Source organism: Dryas octopetala, chromosome 3 (genome assembly GCF_963921425.1).
Source record: "Dryas octopetala chromosome 3, drDryOcto1.1, whole genome shotgun sequence".
In the NCBI taxonomy this organism is placed as follows: Eukaryota; Viridiplantae; Streptophyta; class Magnoliopsida; order Rosales; family Rosaceae; genus Dryas; species Dryas octopetala.
Window position 1 is genome coordinate 22814615 of NC_141368.1, and position 16898 is coordinate 22831512.

The 16898-nt window shown below is 37.3% G+C and overlaps 1 protein-coding gene across 1 annotated transcript; it reads left to right on the plus strand.

The window, feature by feature from the left end:
• Positions 1–2899: 2899 nt before the first annotated feature.
• LOC147291848 (isoflavone reductase homolog) lies at positions 2900–5068 on the plus strand. Its single transcript, XM_086235372.1, has 4 exons — positions 2900–3297; positions 3728–3968; positions 4054–4257; positions 4491–5068. The coding sequence occupies exons 1-4, from the start codon at positions 2968–2970 to the stop codon at positions 4652–4654; spliced, it is 939 nt and encodes a 312-aa protein (XP_086091498.1). The 5' UTR covers positions 2900–2967; the 3' UTR covers positions 4655–5068.
• Positions 5069–16898: the final 11830 nt, after the last annotated feature.

Consider the following 16898-nt stretch of genomic DNA (forward strand, 5'->3'; position numbering starts at 1 on the left):
AACTACCAAGGGTGCAAGAATGCTTGTCACGTGGCTTTGGAGGGTGATAGCAAGGTGATTATATATTATGAATGTGAGTGGAGGGAATTATAGGTATGTATATATATATATATATGAAAGTGGTCATATTATATATGTGGATGCTTTTGGCCCTAACAGAAGAAGCTTTTCGCCCAGCAAAAAGCTTTCGCCAGCTATTTCATTGCATAGCTCTCTCCTGCTACCTCTCACCCATAATGTAGCTGCAGGGAACTTGAGGTTAAAGTAAAAAGTTAATTATAAAAAGGAAGCTACAGACAATTGAAAGTCTTCTCTCCAACACCCAAAAATAACCCCAAAAAACTCACAAACAATGTGAATCTCCTAGCAACTTTTGCTCTCAAATTCAGCCTAGTGCCTCTTATTTTCTCATATCTCTTTTATTTATTTTTCGCAAAGCCTTTCATGGCCCTTTTAATTGTATTTGTTTGTGTTTATGCAATTTCCTTGTATTTTAGTTTATTCAAGAACACCTCTTAGTCTCTGAATTTTGTTTTAATGTTACTCTCAGTCAAGCTGTTTGTTAAAATTATATTGTCATTTTATTTACATTTTGGTTGTTCATTCTTAAAGTCCTAGTCAATCTAGGCAAGAAATATACCAAGATAAATTTTTCTCGTTCATTCTTTATCGCATAATCACTGTTAGAAGTCAAATTCCAAATTTGGTGCATTTAATTTCTTTTCATTCAAATATTATCTTTTTTTTCTAATGGGTAATTAAGTTATTCCAAGCCAAGTAGTGGCACACCCGCACACACCCAAAGGTCAGAAGCCTCGCCACCACTCACAGCGAGGAGTGTTGTGGCAAAGACATTTTATGCCATAACAGGTTTCTATGAATTTTTATGAACTCGAAAAATTCACACCTTGAATAATGATGGGAGTTTTTTTTTTTTTTTTAATCCTTTTTGTAAGCTATCTGGTATGGAATTGACATTCATCTTTTGCAGTCGGAAGACCATGAGAACATCTCAAGTTTAGTCATATTCCTTAAATTTATATGAAGATGATTAAGCATTTATCTGTATATATAATTTATAAATAAAGATATGAAGATGATTTTTAAATCATAGAAAAAATAAAAATATAGATCTCTTAATAATTCAGCCATTAGATTTAGATTAAGTACGATAGTTTTTTAACAATAATAATGTTATTTTGATGTGGCAAATAATTTTGCCATATTAGACTAGAGCACAAATTAAATTATGTGCCCTAAAATCTTTTCCCACATTTATTTTGATCGATTGTTTTTGAATTTAAGCAAGAAACTGACCAATATAGAGATTAGCTAGACACACGTACAGTATTAATTAAGCACTTAAGCTTTTCATGGAATCTTGGCACCACGTTGCTTTGTGTGTCAGTGGGTGTGCCAATGATGGCATTTTTCTTTGTGCTCTTACTTTGGCTCTGTGTGTCAGTGGGTGTTGGCATGATGGCATATTTCTTTATTAATGTATGCTGAAATTTAATTATATTGTGTGTTGAGGCATTGATATGTGGTAATATATATATATATACAAAAATGCTCTAAAATTAACTTATTAGTAAATTAATACAATACTAACTATCATGTTGGGCCTACTGCATAATATAATCTTAAAATTCGAATCGTCTATTTTTTAGGTCCTACTTCAACGATCATCCCTGAAAAAAATCTTCACAATCGGAAGTCATTTAGTCATTTGATTATAACAACTATTTCTATGCTTTTATCGAAAACACTGATCGTCTATTTATTTGATATGAATTAGATAACTACATAAGTTCCAATTTAATTGATTTTTTGTAATGATGATCTTTGAAGTATAAACTAAAAACTGGACGGTTCGGATTATAAAATTAGTTATGTGGTGGGCCCAAAAGCATGGTTAGTTTTGTATTAACTTACTATCTAGTTAGTTTTAGAGCACTCTTATATATATAGACAAACTCCTTCTATTGAGGTATACCTCAACTTATTTATGTTGAGGTATACCCTATTAGGGCTCACACGAGTCGTTTTGTGTCGATCCGAACCTTTCATTTTTTACATCTCCATTGATAGATCATCCTTGCAAAAAATTAGTCAAATCGGAAATCATTTGCTTATCTAACTCTGATAAAACAAATGAACGGTTTCATCGAAAATATTTGGTTCGTCCATTTATTTGATCAAAGTTAGATAGGCAAATAAATTCTAATTTGGCTAATTTTTTACAAGGATGATCTATCAATGGTGATGTAAAAAATGAAAGGTTCAGATCGACACAAAACGACTCGTGTGGGCCCTAATAGGGTATATCTCAACATAAATAAGTTGAGGTATACCTCAATAGAAGGAGCCTGTGTATATATATATATACATATAAATATATATAATTTCGGGGCCCCTAATTTAATTTTTGCAAAGATTTTGGGGACCAACTAGTACATCAAGTTCTATCCCACTAGTACCGTGACTTCAATCTCCTATATGATCATATATAGTGATGGTGGTTGGGTACATAGTCAATTCTTACTTTATTAGAGCTAATTAGAAATAGATCTATTTTGGGATACTCAATTTGATATTACTTTATATATTTTAGAAATTAGATATATATTCATTTTTAAATTTGTTACATAAAATTGTCTATTTTTTGTAGAAAATTTATTTTGTGATTTGCTCTTTTACCTTTTGAGTTGGAAAAAAATAAATTTTATTTTTGTCAATTAATGCTTTATTTCAAACTCCTCTAAAAAAATAGATCTTACATTAGGTCCATGTGCGTCGGTGGCAAGGCATCAATGTTAGATGTATAGTTCGTTTACCTAACTCCTCTATATTTTAAGGACAATACTGTCCATACATGTGGCAAGAGAGAAATGGTTTACCTGAAGGTTGAATCTATCTTACCCTATTAGACGTCTCCAGCTATCTAAAACAAATTTGATCGATGATATGGGAAAGAGCAAGGTTCTTGTGGTAGGTGGCACTGGGTATGTGGGGCGAAGGATTGTTAGGGCAAGCCTAGCCCAAGGGCACCCAACCTATGTCCTTCAAAGGCCAGAGATTGGGCTTGACATTGATAAGCTGCAGATGCTCTTGTCCTTCAAGAAGCAAGGGGCTCACCTTCTGGAGGGTTCATTTTCTGACCTCCAAAGCCTTGTGAATGCCGTCAAACTAGTTGATGTTGTCATTTGCACCATGTCTGGGGTGCCCTCTCGAAGTCAAAACATTCCGTTGCAGCTCCAGCTTGTTGAAGCCATCAAACAAGCAGGAAATGTTAAGGTACGCATACATCAACCTAGCTTTAACAGTTTAATTCATTCAGAATGAAGAAATCTATTAAGCAATTTTGGTAGCTGGAGTAAATAGGAATTAGTCAAAGGAAACTGGTGGTGTTGAAATTAACCAATCTGCATTTTCAATCAAACTCGATTGTCAAACTCGAACTACTATAGAGTAGATTTTTTTTTTTTTTTTTTTTTCTAGTCAAGTCCTTAGGGAACAATGGCCATGGACATGGACAGTGGCTCTTGTCCAATTTTCTAGTAGTGACATCTAGTAATTACATATTATCATAAACCAATTACTCTACTAAGTATACACATAATGTGTGGAGTCCACCATCAAGTTCACAAGAAAACAAATTGAATACGTATACTTTTAATTTAAATTGTATATTTATGTTTTTGACTCCCATTTCATATTTTTGTAGCGTTTCTTACCATCAGAGTTCGGTTTTGACCCATCACGTATGGGACATGCACTTGAACCTGGAAGAGTCACATTTGATGAGAAAATGATGGTGAGAAAGGCAATAGAAGATGCTAAAATCCCATTCACTTATGTGTGTGGTGCCTGCTTTGCGGGTTACTTTGCTGGCAACTTGGCACAAATGGGGATACTTGTTCCTCCAAAGGAAAAAGTACTTGTTTATGGAGATGGCAACTCTAAAGGTACAAATTAATTATTTAATTGACTTAATTGTAATTATGTATTGACAGCCTGGTTTAATTAATACTCAATTACTTGCGCATTTAGTAAGTATTGTGGATGAAGATGACATCGCAGCATACACAATCAAGACAATAGATGATCCGCAAACCTTGAACAAAACATTGTACCTTCATCCACCAAAAAACATAGTTACTCAAAAACAGTTGATTGAGATGTGGGAAAACCTTACCGGAAATAAACTACAACACATTACTATCTCAAAACAAGACTTCCTTGCCTCTCTGAAAGGTATGGTGACAATCTAATTCATTAGTTACTGCTTAACCAATGGCTTCATTGGCTTTACATTTTAAGATTATTTGACACCAATGGCTTAACCAATGGCTTCAAATGATAAATTGACACCAATTGTTTTTTTAGATGATGAAATGAGATCGGACTCAAAGTTCAAGTGGCCAAATAAAATGATATATATATACTATGCTTATAATGTTGATCTATACTTACATATTATTTTTCAGAAATGGACTATGCAAGTCAGGTAGGAGGTGGGCATTTCTACCACCTTTTCTATGAAGGCGCTCTCACAAACTTTGAAATAGGGGAAGAAGGAGAAGAAGCTTCAAAGCTTTATCCAGAAGTAAAATACACCTGCATGGATGAATACATGAAAATTTTTGTGTGACAGGTTGACAACATATATATAATATATGAATATATATATAGTCGATCATTCTAAGGTAAGGACTTCCGCATTTTTCAAAATGTGCGAACGCTGATACAGGGCCGATATGGAGTAGACAATACTGTGTCGACATGAAATTCTAAAAACTTGCTGCATCATGCACGTACATCATGTGTGTCGACACACTGTCTACTTCATGTCAACACTGTGTCGGCGTTCACACATTTTGAAAAATACGGACGTCTTTACTTGAAAATTTTCCTATATATATCATATATGTTCAATATCATATCGTGTAATTAATAAAATGGGTAGTTTCCAAAGAGGAACATGCATATCAAACATGGGCTTGTAAACTGTACTTTAATCGACGATTTACATATATATGCATGCAACTATATTGTGTTTGTAAAATTAATTCATGAATGTTAAATATATATCATAAATTAATATAGTACCTAGCATGCTACAAACTTCACGTATGATCTCTTTTGTCATCATAATCAACAATATTTGTCATCATTATTAATTAATATCCCTCACTTAATTTTAATTTTAATTTTTTTGGAATAGTGATTGTCAAGATAGGAAATCTAGTATTTAAGGGGAGTGCTGGTGGTGAGGAAAGCATAAAAGTAGGGGTTGGAAGCCAACGATCACCATAAACAAAAATATTTTGCTCAGACCCAACGTCCCTCCATCTAGCTTATACCTGCTTGCAACAGCTCCTTCCCCATATATAATATATGCTTCTCCATAAATAAGATGGGCTATTTTCGAGATCAGCATGCATAAGATTTATTTCCTGGGTAACACTTAGCTTGTAACACCCGAGCCAGCAAGAGAGTTAGGTGAAGAGAATAAACGCCAACCAAATTTGGCAATCAAAGCCCCTCCCCACGACCAAAGGAAGTCCTAAATACCTCTCATGCATCTCCACCACCTGAACCCCCAAAATACCACAAACCCCATTCTGAATAGCAGGATCCATATTCGGTCCAAAAGAAACAGCAGAGTTCTCAAGGTTTATACGCTGGCCAGATACCTTTTCATATATATCAAAGACTTCCTGTAATGCCAAACATTCACCTGTAGAACTTGTATATAGGTGAATGTTTGGCAGTAGTAGAAGCATGAGCAAAGAGGCCTTATTGGTTGCATAGGAAGGGGTGGTAATTGGGCAATAGGAACTAAAATGCCTCGATTTTAACAAAAATGGGTGGCAATTGAGTACTAGAGACTAAAGTTCCCAATTGCCATCCCTTTCTGTGCAACCAATGAAGGTGGACTTTGCTCATATTTCTTGTAGTGAGGAGGGAATCATCTACGAAAAAAAATATGGAAAATGGGAAGTGCCATCGGTGCCACATGCACACCATGTAACCGGCCAGATTGCACTGCAAAATTCAATAATCCCGAAAACCCCTAAGAACAAAGTAAAAACAATTAAATATGGGGATATAGGATCCCCTTGGCGTAACCCCACCCGACGTACTTGATGATAAGATCAATCCACCGCTGAACAAAACCCAAACGCTCCATCACCCGACGCAAAAATACCCATTCGACTCTGTCATACGCCTTACTAATTAATATCCAATTTCAACACCATTTTAGGATTAGCTGTGGTACGCTGCTTTTAAATACTATGGTCTCTAAGCTCATTGATGAGGATACAGGTCAGTGGAATCTCCCTTTATTGGAAATGCATTTTCTACCTTTTGATGTTGATAATATAATCTCTGTACCGCTAAGGGGAGGTGTTGGAAAGGATAGATTAATCTAGCATTATGAGAAGAGTAGTAAGTACTCTGTAAAATCTGGATATTGGCTTACTCTACAGAGGTCAACTTTGGGTGTTAGGGGAAGATTGCGTGGGGAGTCTAGTTCTCCATCCTCCCATGCACTTTGGCACTGCCTCTGGAGATTAAATCTACCGGCTATGGTCCGTTTTTTCTGTTGGTGGGCCTTGCGGAATGCTTTGCCTTGTGCAGTTGGATTAGAAAAGAGGGGGGTGCCCATCTCTAATATCTGTTCTCGTTGTGGGAGGGATGAAGAGTCTATTACTCATGCTCTATGGGGTTGTTGTTTTGCAAGGAAAGTTTGAAGATTGTCTTTTCTTAGTGAAGTGGTGTATGTTTGGCATGAGAGAAGTTTTGGGGATTTGTTCGATCATGTACACGGTGTTGCTCAACATGGAGAAATGCAGCTCTTTGTCACTTGTTGGAGCAAAAAATTGCATGACACAAGGCGAGTTTTTATTCGACGCAAATATGGAAGACCAAGTCATGGTGATGAAATTTTAGAATTTTTATTAGCCTAGCATCAATTATCTAACTAACAAGTATAATCAAACTAGGACTCATATTTTAAATTCAATAAGAATTATCAAAATATAATTCCAAAACAATAAAAAGGGAGTTAAGAAGGGAGTAGGAGACCAACGTGAGAATGAATTCCCACGTTGCCTACTTCCTAGCCAAAATGAACAGGAAGCATGTAACGACCCGACCCAAATTTTCACTAGAAATTCAAATTTTTATTTAACTATGTTTTTAAGAAATTTTTTAAAAGATGTTGAATTGTATTTTAAAGATTTTGAGATTTATTTGAAAAATAAAAAGGGTTTTGATTTAAATTTTATTTTTGTTTTAAATTTGGGGTTTGACCCAAAGTTGACTTTTAAAATAAATGGGCTTTCGATTTTGACTTTAGGTCCGTTGGAAAGGTTTCGAGTTCACGAGTTCGTAGACACGTAGTACACGTCATTTCGAGTTACGGCTTGGAAGATACGGACATGTGAAGTGAGGGGCAATTTTGTAAAGTTATAAAAGTGGGTTATTAAATACCCAAAATCAGAAAATTTTTCTAATTTCTCTCTCTCTCTCTCCAGAAAATTCTACACATTTCTCCCTCTCTCTTATATTCTCACTCCTCTCCCGCACTCTCTCACTTCTCCCTCTCTCTCCCCGAGCTCACTCACCTCCCTCTCTCTTCTCTCACCGGCGCGGCCAGCTCCGGGCTACTTCCCAGCGACCAGAGGCCTGCGACGAGTCCCTCTCGTCGTCACCGACTCTACAGACCCCCCCAGTTTTCTCCCTCTCCGTGACTCCATCTTCTCCCTCCCCCACTGCGCGCGATCAGCTCAGCCCAGCCCGGCCAATTCCGGCCATTACCCGACCGGCTCAGGCCACCGGCGAGCCCTTCTCACAGGCGCCGACCCCCCTCAGCAGCCTTTCCCTTGCAGCCCAGCCCCCACGTGCGCGAAAACAGGGCCAGAGGAAGCCCAGCCCGCCACCACAGCTCGCCGGATTCCGGCCGAATCCCAGCCCCTTCATTCCTATTTTTGGTGAGTCTTCTTTCTTTTACATTGGGCCTTCATTTCCCTAAATTCATGTTGTTCAATTTTGATTAATTGGGAATTTGACGTTTCTGAGTTTTTGAATCCATTTCGGGTTGTTCTTTAATTTTCGGACTAGAGGGCCATTTGTGTTGTTTTGAGTAATAAATTCTATTCCTAGGAACCCCAATTGTGGTTTAAGATTGAAGGATTGAATGGGTTTGAGGAATTAGGCATTTCTTAGCTAAAAATCTGATTTGAGACAGCCACTTTGGGCGGCACACAAGGGGATTTCGAACCCCATTGTATTTTAGTGAATGTAAGATGATTTTTAAGGAAATGGTGGAGTGAGTTCTTGATCTTGGATAGGACGTTTTTGGTTAGGCTGAGCCGGGGAGCTTCCGGAGTATTCATGTAGGGGTTTTGGGTCTACGAGTGGAGATTGGGAATCGTCGAGCTAGAGTGGGAGTCGGATGTGACGTTAAGTTAAGCACACATTTACATTTAAGTGTCTTGAGTAGGAACTAATTATATTTCGTTGATTGTTTATTCTATAGGCGAGACGACCATGGTTCGTGACGATCCGGCGGAGGATCGAAGCTAGGGCTATCTCTGTGAGTGGACCTTGCTTCCTTAAAATGATTTATGAAATTTGCATTTTTATCTTGGTTAATTGAATTTGTTTTAGTAATAACAAATGTGAGCGAACTTTGGTTTTCAAATAAATTCATAAAAGATTTCATTAACCCTATTATGCATAATAGCTTGAAATTGATTTGGGATTTGATGAAAATGTTAGATTTCGGATTTCAAATGCTTCATAAATAAGTTTTTAAAACATATATTTACATGTTGGTTTTAGTGATCGAGTTGCTGGGTTTTGGGAAAGGAATTTAGTTTCTCATTTTATATACCAGGTTAATTTAATAATTCGGTTTTGTCAAAAAGTATTATTGTGATTTATGTATATTGAATTTAATTTGAATTATGCATGTTGCATATGGATTTAAAGTTTCTTTTTGGGAAAGTACAATGATATTTATTTTCGGTGGAAAAAGGATCTATGATTTTGGTTATGAAAAATGGTTTTCAAACCACCTTTGCAGTACCCTCCAGGTTATCAGATAAATAGGTCTTTGGGACCCATCACGGCACACATATAGGCTTTGGGCTGTGTGTCGGGATGCTTCGCCCTTTGGGGGCTGCTCTGCGTGCACGTATGACCAGAATTGCCTGCACATGCCGATTTTATTCGCACGTGTGTATGCCAGGATATTGCCTGCACGTGTTGGATTTCACTCCACACATGTGTATGGCCAGGATATTGCCTGCCTGTGCGATGCAGGAATTCCGCATAGGTGTATGGCCAGGTTATTCAGGGTATATAGCATGGTGAGAAATGAAATTGGTATCTTCAAGAGTTTAAATATGGATTTTAAGTGAGAACTACTTTTCGAGTTTTACAATGATTTCGATTTTATTATTTTTATGATGATCACGTTAAATTAAATGATTTTCTATTGAGAAATGTGTTTTGAGTTATCTTTTCCTCGAGATTCATTAGTTTTATAATACTTTTAAGCTTGAAAATGGTTTCAAAACTGAGGGATTTCAAAGAGCGACGTGAAGTCTTAGAGTTAAATGCGGTCTTAAAGGGTTTTCTGAAAAGATATTTAACCTTTGATTTCATTTTCATTAAACTGTCCACTCACTGAGTTTGTCTCACGTGTTACCTTGTTTTGTCTTAAATTGTCCCTCAGGTAGTAGCTTTGGTGGAGGTCGAGCCAATCACGTCGAGGCAGTTACATTCATATTCCTACTCGGACCAGTAGGCGTCATTTAATTTTTTTGTAGAAATTCCTTGTAATAGAATAGAAGCTCTGATAACTACTTTACAATTTTAAGTTGGATTTCTGTGAAATTGTTGGGTCTGAGACCCTATTTTGGTTGTGGTAGAGGTGGTTGCTGTTTAGAAGTGCTTTTTAACAGGTTTTGAAATTTATGGGTTAGTCCATTTTCAGGGGAGGTTCTGCTGAATTTTCGGTAGGATTTTCCTTGATTTTGGATTCTCACAGGACCTCTCTGGGTTTCATGGAGGAAAATGATGAGTCAGTTGGAAAAGACCACTATAAAACCCACTAAGATCAATGATGGAAGGTAGGTAGAAAATCATTTTACAAACACTTGAGAGTTTTCTTATGCTAACTTAGGCATCAGAGGGTTTTTTGCAAGTAACCCCACCCATCCTCAAGGAGAAGAAGCTTTGACAAGTTAGACAGAGAAACCAAGCTATTCAATCCGCTCCACATCAGATGTTCAAGCTCCAAATAATTTTATTGTTGACTTAATTTCTCTTCGAGAAATTTTGGATTCAACAGTTGGCGCCGTCTGTGGGAAAGACATCCAAAATCAAGCAAAGCTGCGAGAATAATGACTGGAGTTGATTATCTCGAGGACATTGACCTGAGCTCGATCCAACATCCATCACTTGTCGCCTTAATCGAAAGAATGGCTGAGGAAACCAGAAAGGCTCAAGAAATCGCACAACAAGCAACAACAAAAGCTTCCGAGCAGCGCGAGGAGCCTCTCCTGAGAGTCGACAAACGCAAAGCATCATCCTCAGGCGTTGACCTCGAGAAGGACACGCAAAATGACCTCGAAAAAATTGAGGACCCAAGTGGCTCCAACCTATCGAAGAAGAAAAAAGACACTGATTATCGCAACGCGCTCGAAAAAATCATGAAAGACCATAAAGCAAATAGAACTCCAGCTGAGTTGGCTCTCGAGGTGGCGAGAAGCATTTGCAAGTCCCCCATCACGGACAAAATTCTGGAAGCCTCGAGGCCTCAGCGTTTTTAGCAACCGAAGTTCAAGCTATTTGAAAGAATGACTGACCCCCTTGAGCACATCTACCATTATCAACAACAACTCATCTTGGAAGCAGACAATGAAGCCCTGATGTGCAAAGTTTTGCCTTCGAGCCTCGTAGGACCTGCCTTGACCTGGTTCCGCCAACTCAAGCCAAAATCCATTAAGGGGTTTGCTGAATTGTGCGAGGAATTCATCGCACAGTACATCTGCAATCAGAAATGGAAAACGACATCTCTGTACTCTTCAAAACCAAGCAACAGAAATGTGAGATCTTGAGCGACTATCTAGCTAGATTCGTGGTTTAGATGCCCACACTCGACAGTTGTGATAAGCACGCCGCGACCATAGTTTTCCACGAGGGCCTTATCGAGGGAAGCAAGCTACACGAATTTCTTGTCATGAGGCCCCGAAGAACATGCAAGAAGTGATCACTCAAGCCGATGGATGCATCCGCCTTGAGGAGTCGACCTCGAATCGTTAACCAGTCGCCACACCAAATTCTAACACTGTCGAGGAAAAAGACCCCGAAGTCCTGGACATTGATAAAACGGGGGCAAACATCTCCCGAAGCCCTGAAACACAATCCATCTGGATAAGTATTACTTTTAGAGATTGTCCATCATTTATTTATTTTATTTTATGCAAAATAAAATGTTGTATCAAGCATGTTCAATCTCTGTTTCCAAGAGGTTGGTCTTTTATTTTTTATGCAAATAAATTGTTGTATCAAGCATATTATATCTTTCTCAATTTCAATTCCCCCGTTATAATTGCATGATTTCAATAAAAGAACATCAAGAGTGTTCATTCAAAGAAATACTTCATTAAAAGACCTCTAACGGGGCAGCAACCTGGGTACACGCTCCACCCTAGACGAGCTCGAAAGAGGTTAAAGCTCCATGAGCTCTAACCAGACAGAACTCACATATGAGAGAAGCTGTTAGCTTGACCTGTGAACTTCGACAAAGTTATGAGCTCACATGTGACTGACTTCGAACTCCGAGCTCGTCGAAGCAGCGATTTGCTTGGTATGTTTACACATCAGGAATTACTAACCTTAGTATGTTTACTAACCTTAATGTTTACACATCAGGAACTACAAAAGCATGCCTTAATTTTTACACATCAGGAATTACTAACCTTGGAAATGTTTGCCAACTATTTACTGATCATCATATGATTTGCTTGTTGTAAAATTTTGGACTTGTGATTTGACTATGTAGCTATAAATATGACATAAGAGTTGACTGCTAGTATGCATATAAGTTGTTTGAAAAATTGGGGGAACAATAAAGTAGCTAGCTAGTGTAAATTTATGTTTGGTAGACTTGCTAACTTTTGGGAATAATATTGGTTTGTTTGAGCTATCTGTTGTCCATAACATGTTTGAACCCTTTATGAATTAACCTTGGAGTACATAACTCTTTGTCTCTTAGAGGAAAAAATTGTATTACACTGTGTGTGTTAGTTGATAATTTTGCATTTTCCTTTGAAGCATTTCCTTAATATTGAATTTGTGTTTCTGTTTGTGAAGTTAATATTGACAAGTAAGTGCATGCAATGGATAAAAGTTGGATGCATGATGATAGAAGGACTAAGGAGTATGAGACGGGAGTTGAGAATTTTTTGAGATTTGCATTAGGAAATACTACCAATCCTAAGTATATCTATTATCCTTGCCAAAAATGTGGGAACTTGAGTAAGTTTACCATTAAGATAATAAGGGAGCATCTTTACTTTAATGGTATTAAAGAGTGATATAAGAATTGGATATGGCATGGTGAGTTATAAATGGGGAATCAGAATATGGTGTCTTTGGTGAGGAAACAGTCAACATGTGTGAAGGTGCATTTGATAATTTCAATGAGAATTCGAATGAGTTTATGAAGTTCATTGAGGAAGGAGAGAGACCCTTATATCCAAATTGTCATAATTATAGCAAGTTATCTGCCATTTTCAAGTTGTTCAATTTGAAGGCAAAACATGGTCATTCCGACAATAGCTTTAATGATATGTTGGTCATCTTTGGAGATATGCTTCCAATTGGTCATTTGCTTCCCTTATCTATGTATGAGGCGAAAAAGACATTGTCTTCTTTAGGAATGGAATATAAGAAGATTCATGCAAGTCTGAACAATTGTATTTTGTATAGAAAACAGTATGAAGATGACACAAGGGACCCCAAGTGTGATCAATCTCGGTGGAAGGTCAACAAGGAAAGGGTGTTGGCAAAACTCTTGTAGTACTTTCCACCTATTCCAAGATTTAAACGGATGTTTAAATCTTGTGAGACTTCAAAGAATCTGACTTGACATGCCAAACACAGAGTGAGTGATGAAATGATGCGTCATCCAGTCGATTCTTTAATTAGCTTGGAAGTTGGTTGACCAAAAGTGGCTAGATTTTGCAAGTGAACCTAGAAATTTAAGGCTTGCACTTTCCGCTGATGGAATAAATCCACACAGTTCCCTCAGCAGCCGATATAGTTGTTGGCGCGTACTTTTAGTGACTTATAACCTTCCTCCTTGGCTGTGCATGACGAGGAAGTTTATGATGTTAACCTTGCTGATTTTCGGTCCTAGGCAGCCTAGAAACGATATAGACGTGTACTTAGAACCGTTAGTTGATGATTTGAAGACCTTGTGGCGAGGAATTGATGGAGTGCACTATGGATTTAGAAAAGACATCTTCTCTTTGAAGGCTATGCTTTTATGGATAATCAATGATTTTACAGCTTACGGTAACTTGTCTGTGTGCACAGTTAAGATTATAAAGCATGTCCCATTTGCGGAGACAACACAGATTCAATATTTTTGAAACATGGTAAAAACATGTGTTGCCAAGGGGACCGAAGATTCTTGGACCGCAACCACTCATATCGAACACAAAAGGCTGCTTTTAATAACAAGCAGAAGGATCGTGAGGCTTCTACACCTCTAAGTGGTGAAGATGTCTTAGAAAGAGTTTTTGGAATTAATTGTAACTTCGGGAAGACTAAGTCAACTAAGCACAAAGGTAGTGAATCCCTTACTCCATGTTGGAAGAAAAATTTTCTTTGACCTTGAGTACTGGAAGTCACTTCATATTTGGCATTGCTTGGATGTAATGCACATTGAGAAGAATGTTTGTGAGAGCATTATTGGAACTCTACTGAACATTCAAGGGAAGACCAAAGATGGGGTGGTTGCCCATTTAGATCTGGTGGAAATGGGAGTTAGACTTGACTTGGCACCCGAGATTGGGAAGAAAATAACTTTTTTGCCAGCAGCTCCATATACTATTTCTGGGGTTGAGAAAAAAACACTGTGTAGGTTTTTTTTTTTGGTACTAAGGTCCCAGAAGGTTACTTTTCAAATGTACGAAATCTCGTATCCATGGAAGAGTTGAAATCGTTTGGTTTAAAGTCTCATGATTGCCATACGTTGATGCAACAATTACTACCCATCGCCTTACGTTCGGTGATGCCCATCCATGTGAGATATGCAATAACTAGGCTATGTTTCTTCTTTAATGCTCTTTGCACTAAAGTGGTTGATGTGTCGAAATTGGATAAAGTGCAATCTGATCTCGTTGAAACTTAATGCTTGCTAGAGAAGATTTTCCCACTTGAATTTTGACTAACTTTGACTAAATATAGCTAGCTATATTTATATGTCTGTTTGTTTGTGTTGGCATGCATGTGTAGAGTACAGTAGAGACTGGGGAGTGTATGGCAAGGGAGGGGAGTACGAAGCATAATGATGGAAATGGCAGAGAGGTTGGAAGAAATTAAGGAATGATGGAAATGTATTCTGCCTACAATATATTCTTCCCAAATGTATTTTATTTATAATAATATGCATTTAACAGATTATTGGGAATGAATTGTTGTTTTGTTAGGGACAATCATGCAAGTTGGAAATTGGCAGCGTCACCAACATTGTCGCATATGGTACATTTCTTGATATGGTTATTGGCAATATTTTACATGGGGTTCCATTGGGTGATGACCAGGTGCAGGTTTCTATCGATGCTGAACTGGATGGAGATGCTAAGCTTCCTATTCCTATGAAGAACGAGTTGGTATTAGTCAAGGAAGCTGCTGGCAGTAGTGTAGCTTGGCCTCTAATTTTGTAGTGTATTAGTAGCAATTCATTTGAATTTAGCACTCTCAGATTTGAGTGATAAATTAGGATAGGGATCGAGAAAGAATAAGCCATTGATTGCCTAAGTTCGTAGACATGCTTTCTTTGCACCTGGAAAAAGGGAACAAAACAATCTAATGAGCAATAAAGCAAGACTCATAATCATTTTTAGCTTAGCATGCAAAGATTCAAGTTATATTAAAAGACCTTTTTTAATTGTTTTATTTCTTTCTCTTTTTGAATTTATGCATGTAACTTGCATACAATATGCATGATATAGTTTTCTAACTAATAATAAAGATCTCTCTGGTTCAGTACTTTAAAATACCGAAAAGGGCAACACAATCCAATGGTTCAAAGCAGCTACCTGATGTCATTGAGATATTATAATCAAGAAACCTATTTTGCCTTTTTCCCTAATTAACAGCTGTAAGTGAGTTGTGCAGGTATTAGATCATTCAACTTGGCATGCATGCAGAGAAAATGTCCAAATTTAGAAGATTCTTGATAAATGCAGTTTTTCAGGACAGCAAATATATAACTCTAATTAGTGTTGCTTGTTTTTCTTAACACCCTAGAAACAAAAAAAAACAGGATCCTACGATAAGGAAAGAGTTATTCAAGGTGGCAGATGCTAGCGAGAAAGTGCCTCTTGTATCGTCTTGCAAAGGAAGTGGTGACCACAACCAGAAGCGCTATCATAGCAGATTTAGAGGCAGAAGTCTTTGGATCCATCAGACGTCTAAACATCTTATAAGAGGACATTACATCCCTCATATAGATGCAAGAATTATCAGCCATGTGCATCATTGTTTACATAAGATACTTGTACTGGCTGATTGATTCAATTAAGTATTTGAACAAAATTTAAGTTATGAGTGGTTGGTTGGATATAAACTAATTCAATAAAATAATTAGGCACCTATATGATGTGCTTTTGGATACAAAGATGTCCGACATGGTTGGTTTTGCGGACCCCTCGCGTGTCTCAGCTGTAGAAGGAAACTCACAAGCCCGATCAGCCTATTTAGTAGAGCAATTTCAGCAGGGCAAGTCTGATCGTGTTTTTTTAATCCTATACAATGCGGGGTAAGTTTCTCTTGTCTCTGTTAACCCTCCAGAAGTCTAATCGTGCTTTCCATTTATCACTTGCTGATTATTAATATTAATCTTTCAAGCACGCACTGGATTTTGACCATTCTCAATGAAGACAAAGACATGATTTTTATCATGGACCCTCTTCCAAGGCAAAACCATGACAAAGAGTGGATAGAAGTTGTCAACTCGTAAGACTTTTCTTTTATTTGATTCATTTGTAAACATATTTACTTTTTGTTTTCCAATTTTATATACTTTACCATCTTTTTTTCAAGAGGTATATGATTATAACTAAATTTCAAATTTTGTTAATTAAGTGCTGTTAGACAATTTAATGGAATAACAGGTAGTAGGCAAAGTTCGAAAACGCCACAATGGAGGCATCTTCCCATAAGTCCTCGATATTTAATGTCATTAACGTCCCTTATTATTTTCTGACTGACAAGGCCAATGACTATGGCGGGAATATATATTAATAACTGTGTGCATGTTTCATTCTTTTGGATCCTACATGCATAGTGTCCAAAGCAACCTAGTAGTGTAGAATGTGGTTATTATGTAATGCGCTACATGAAGGAAATTATTGAGGATACCAACCTTGCTTATCAGACAAAGGTTAAATTTCCATTTTATCAAAAACCTGGCCCATGTCTCTGTTAACCTATCTTGTGTGGTTTTGGTAATTGATCTATTATTTTGGATACTTGAACCTAGTGTAGTTTGTATTGCCTTTGTGTTGTTCATGCATTTGGATATATAATTAATTACTGCCTTTGGATTGAATACTTGGAGTATGGTTTGTAATTAATGC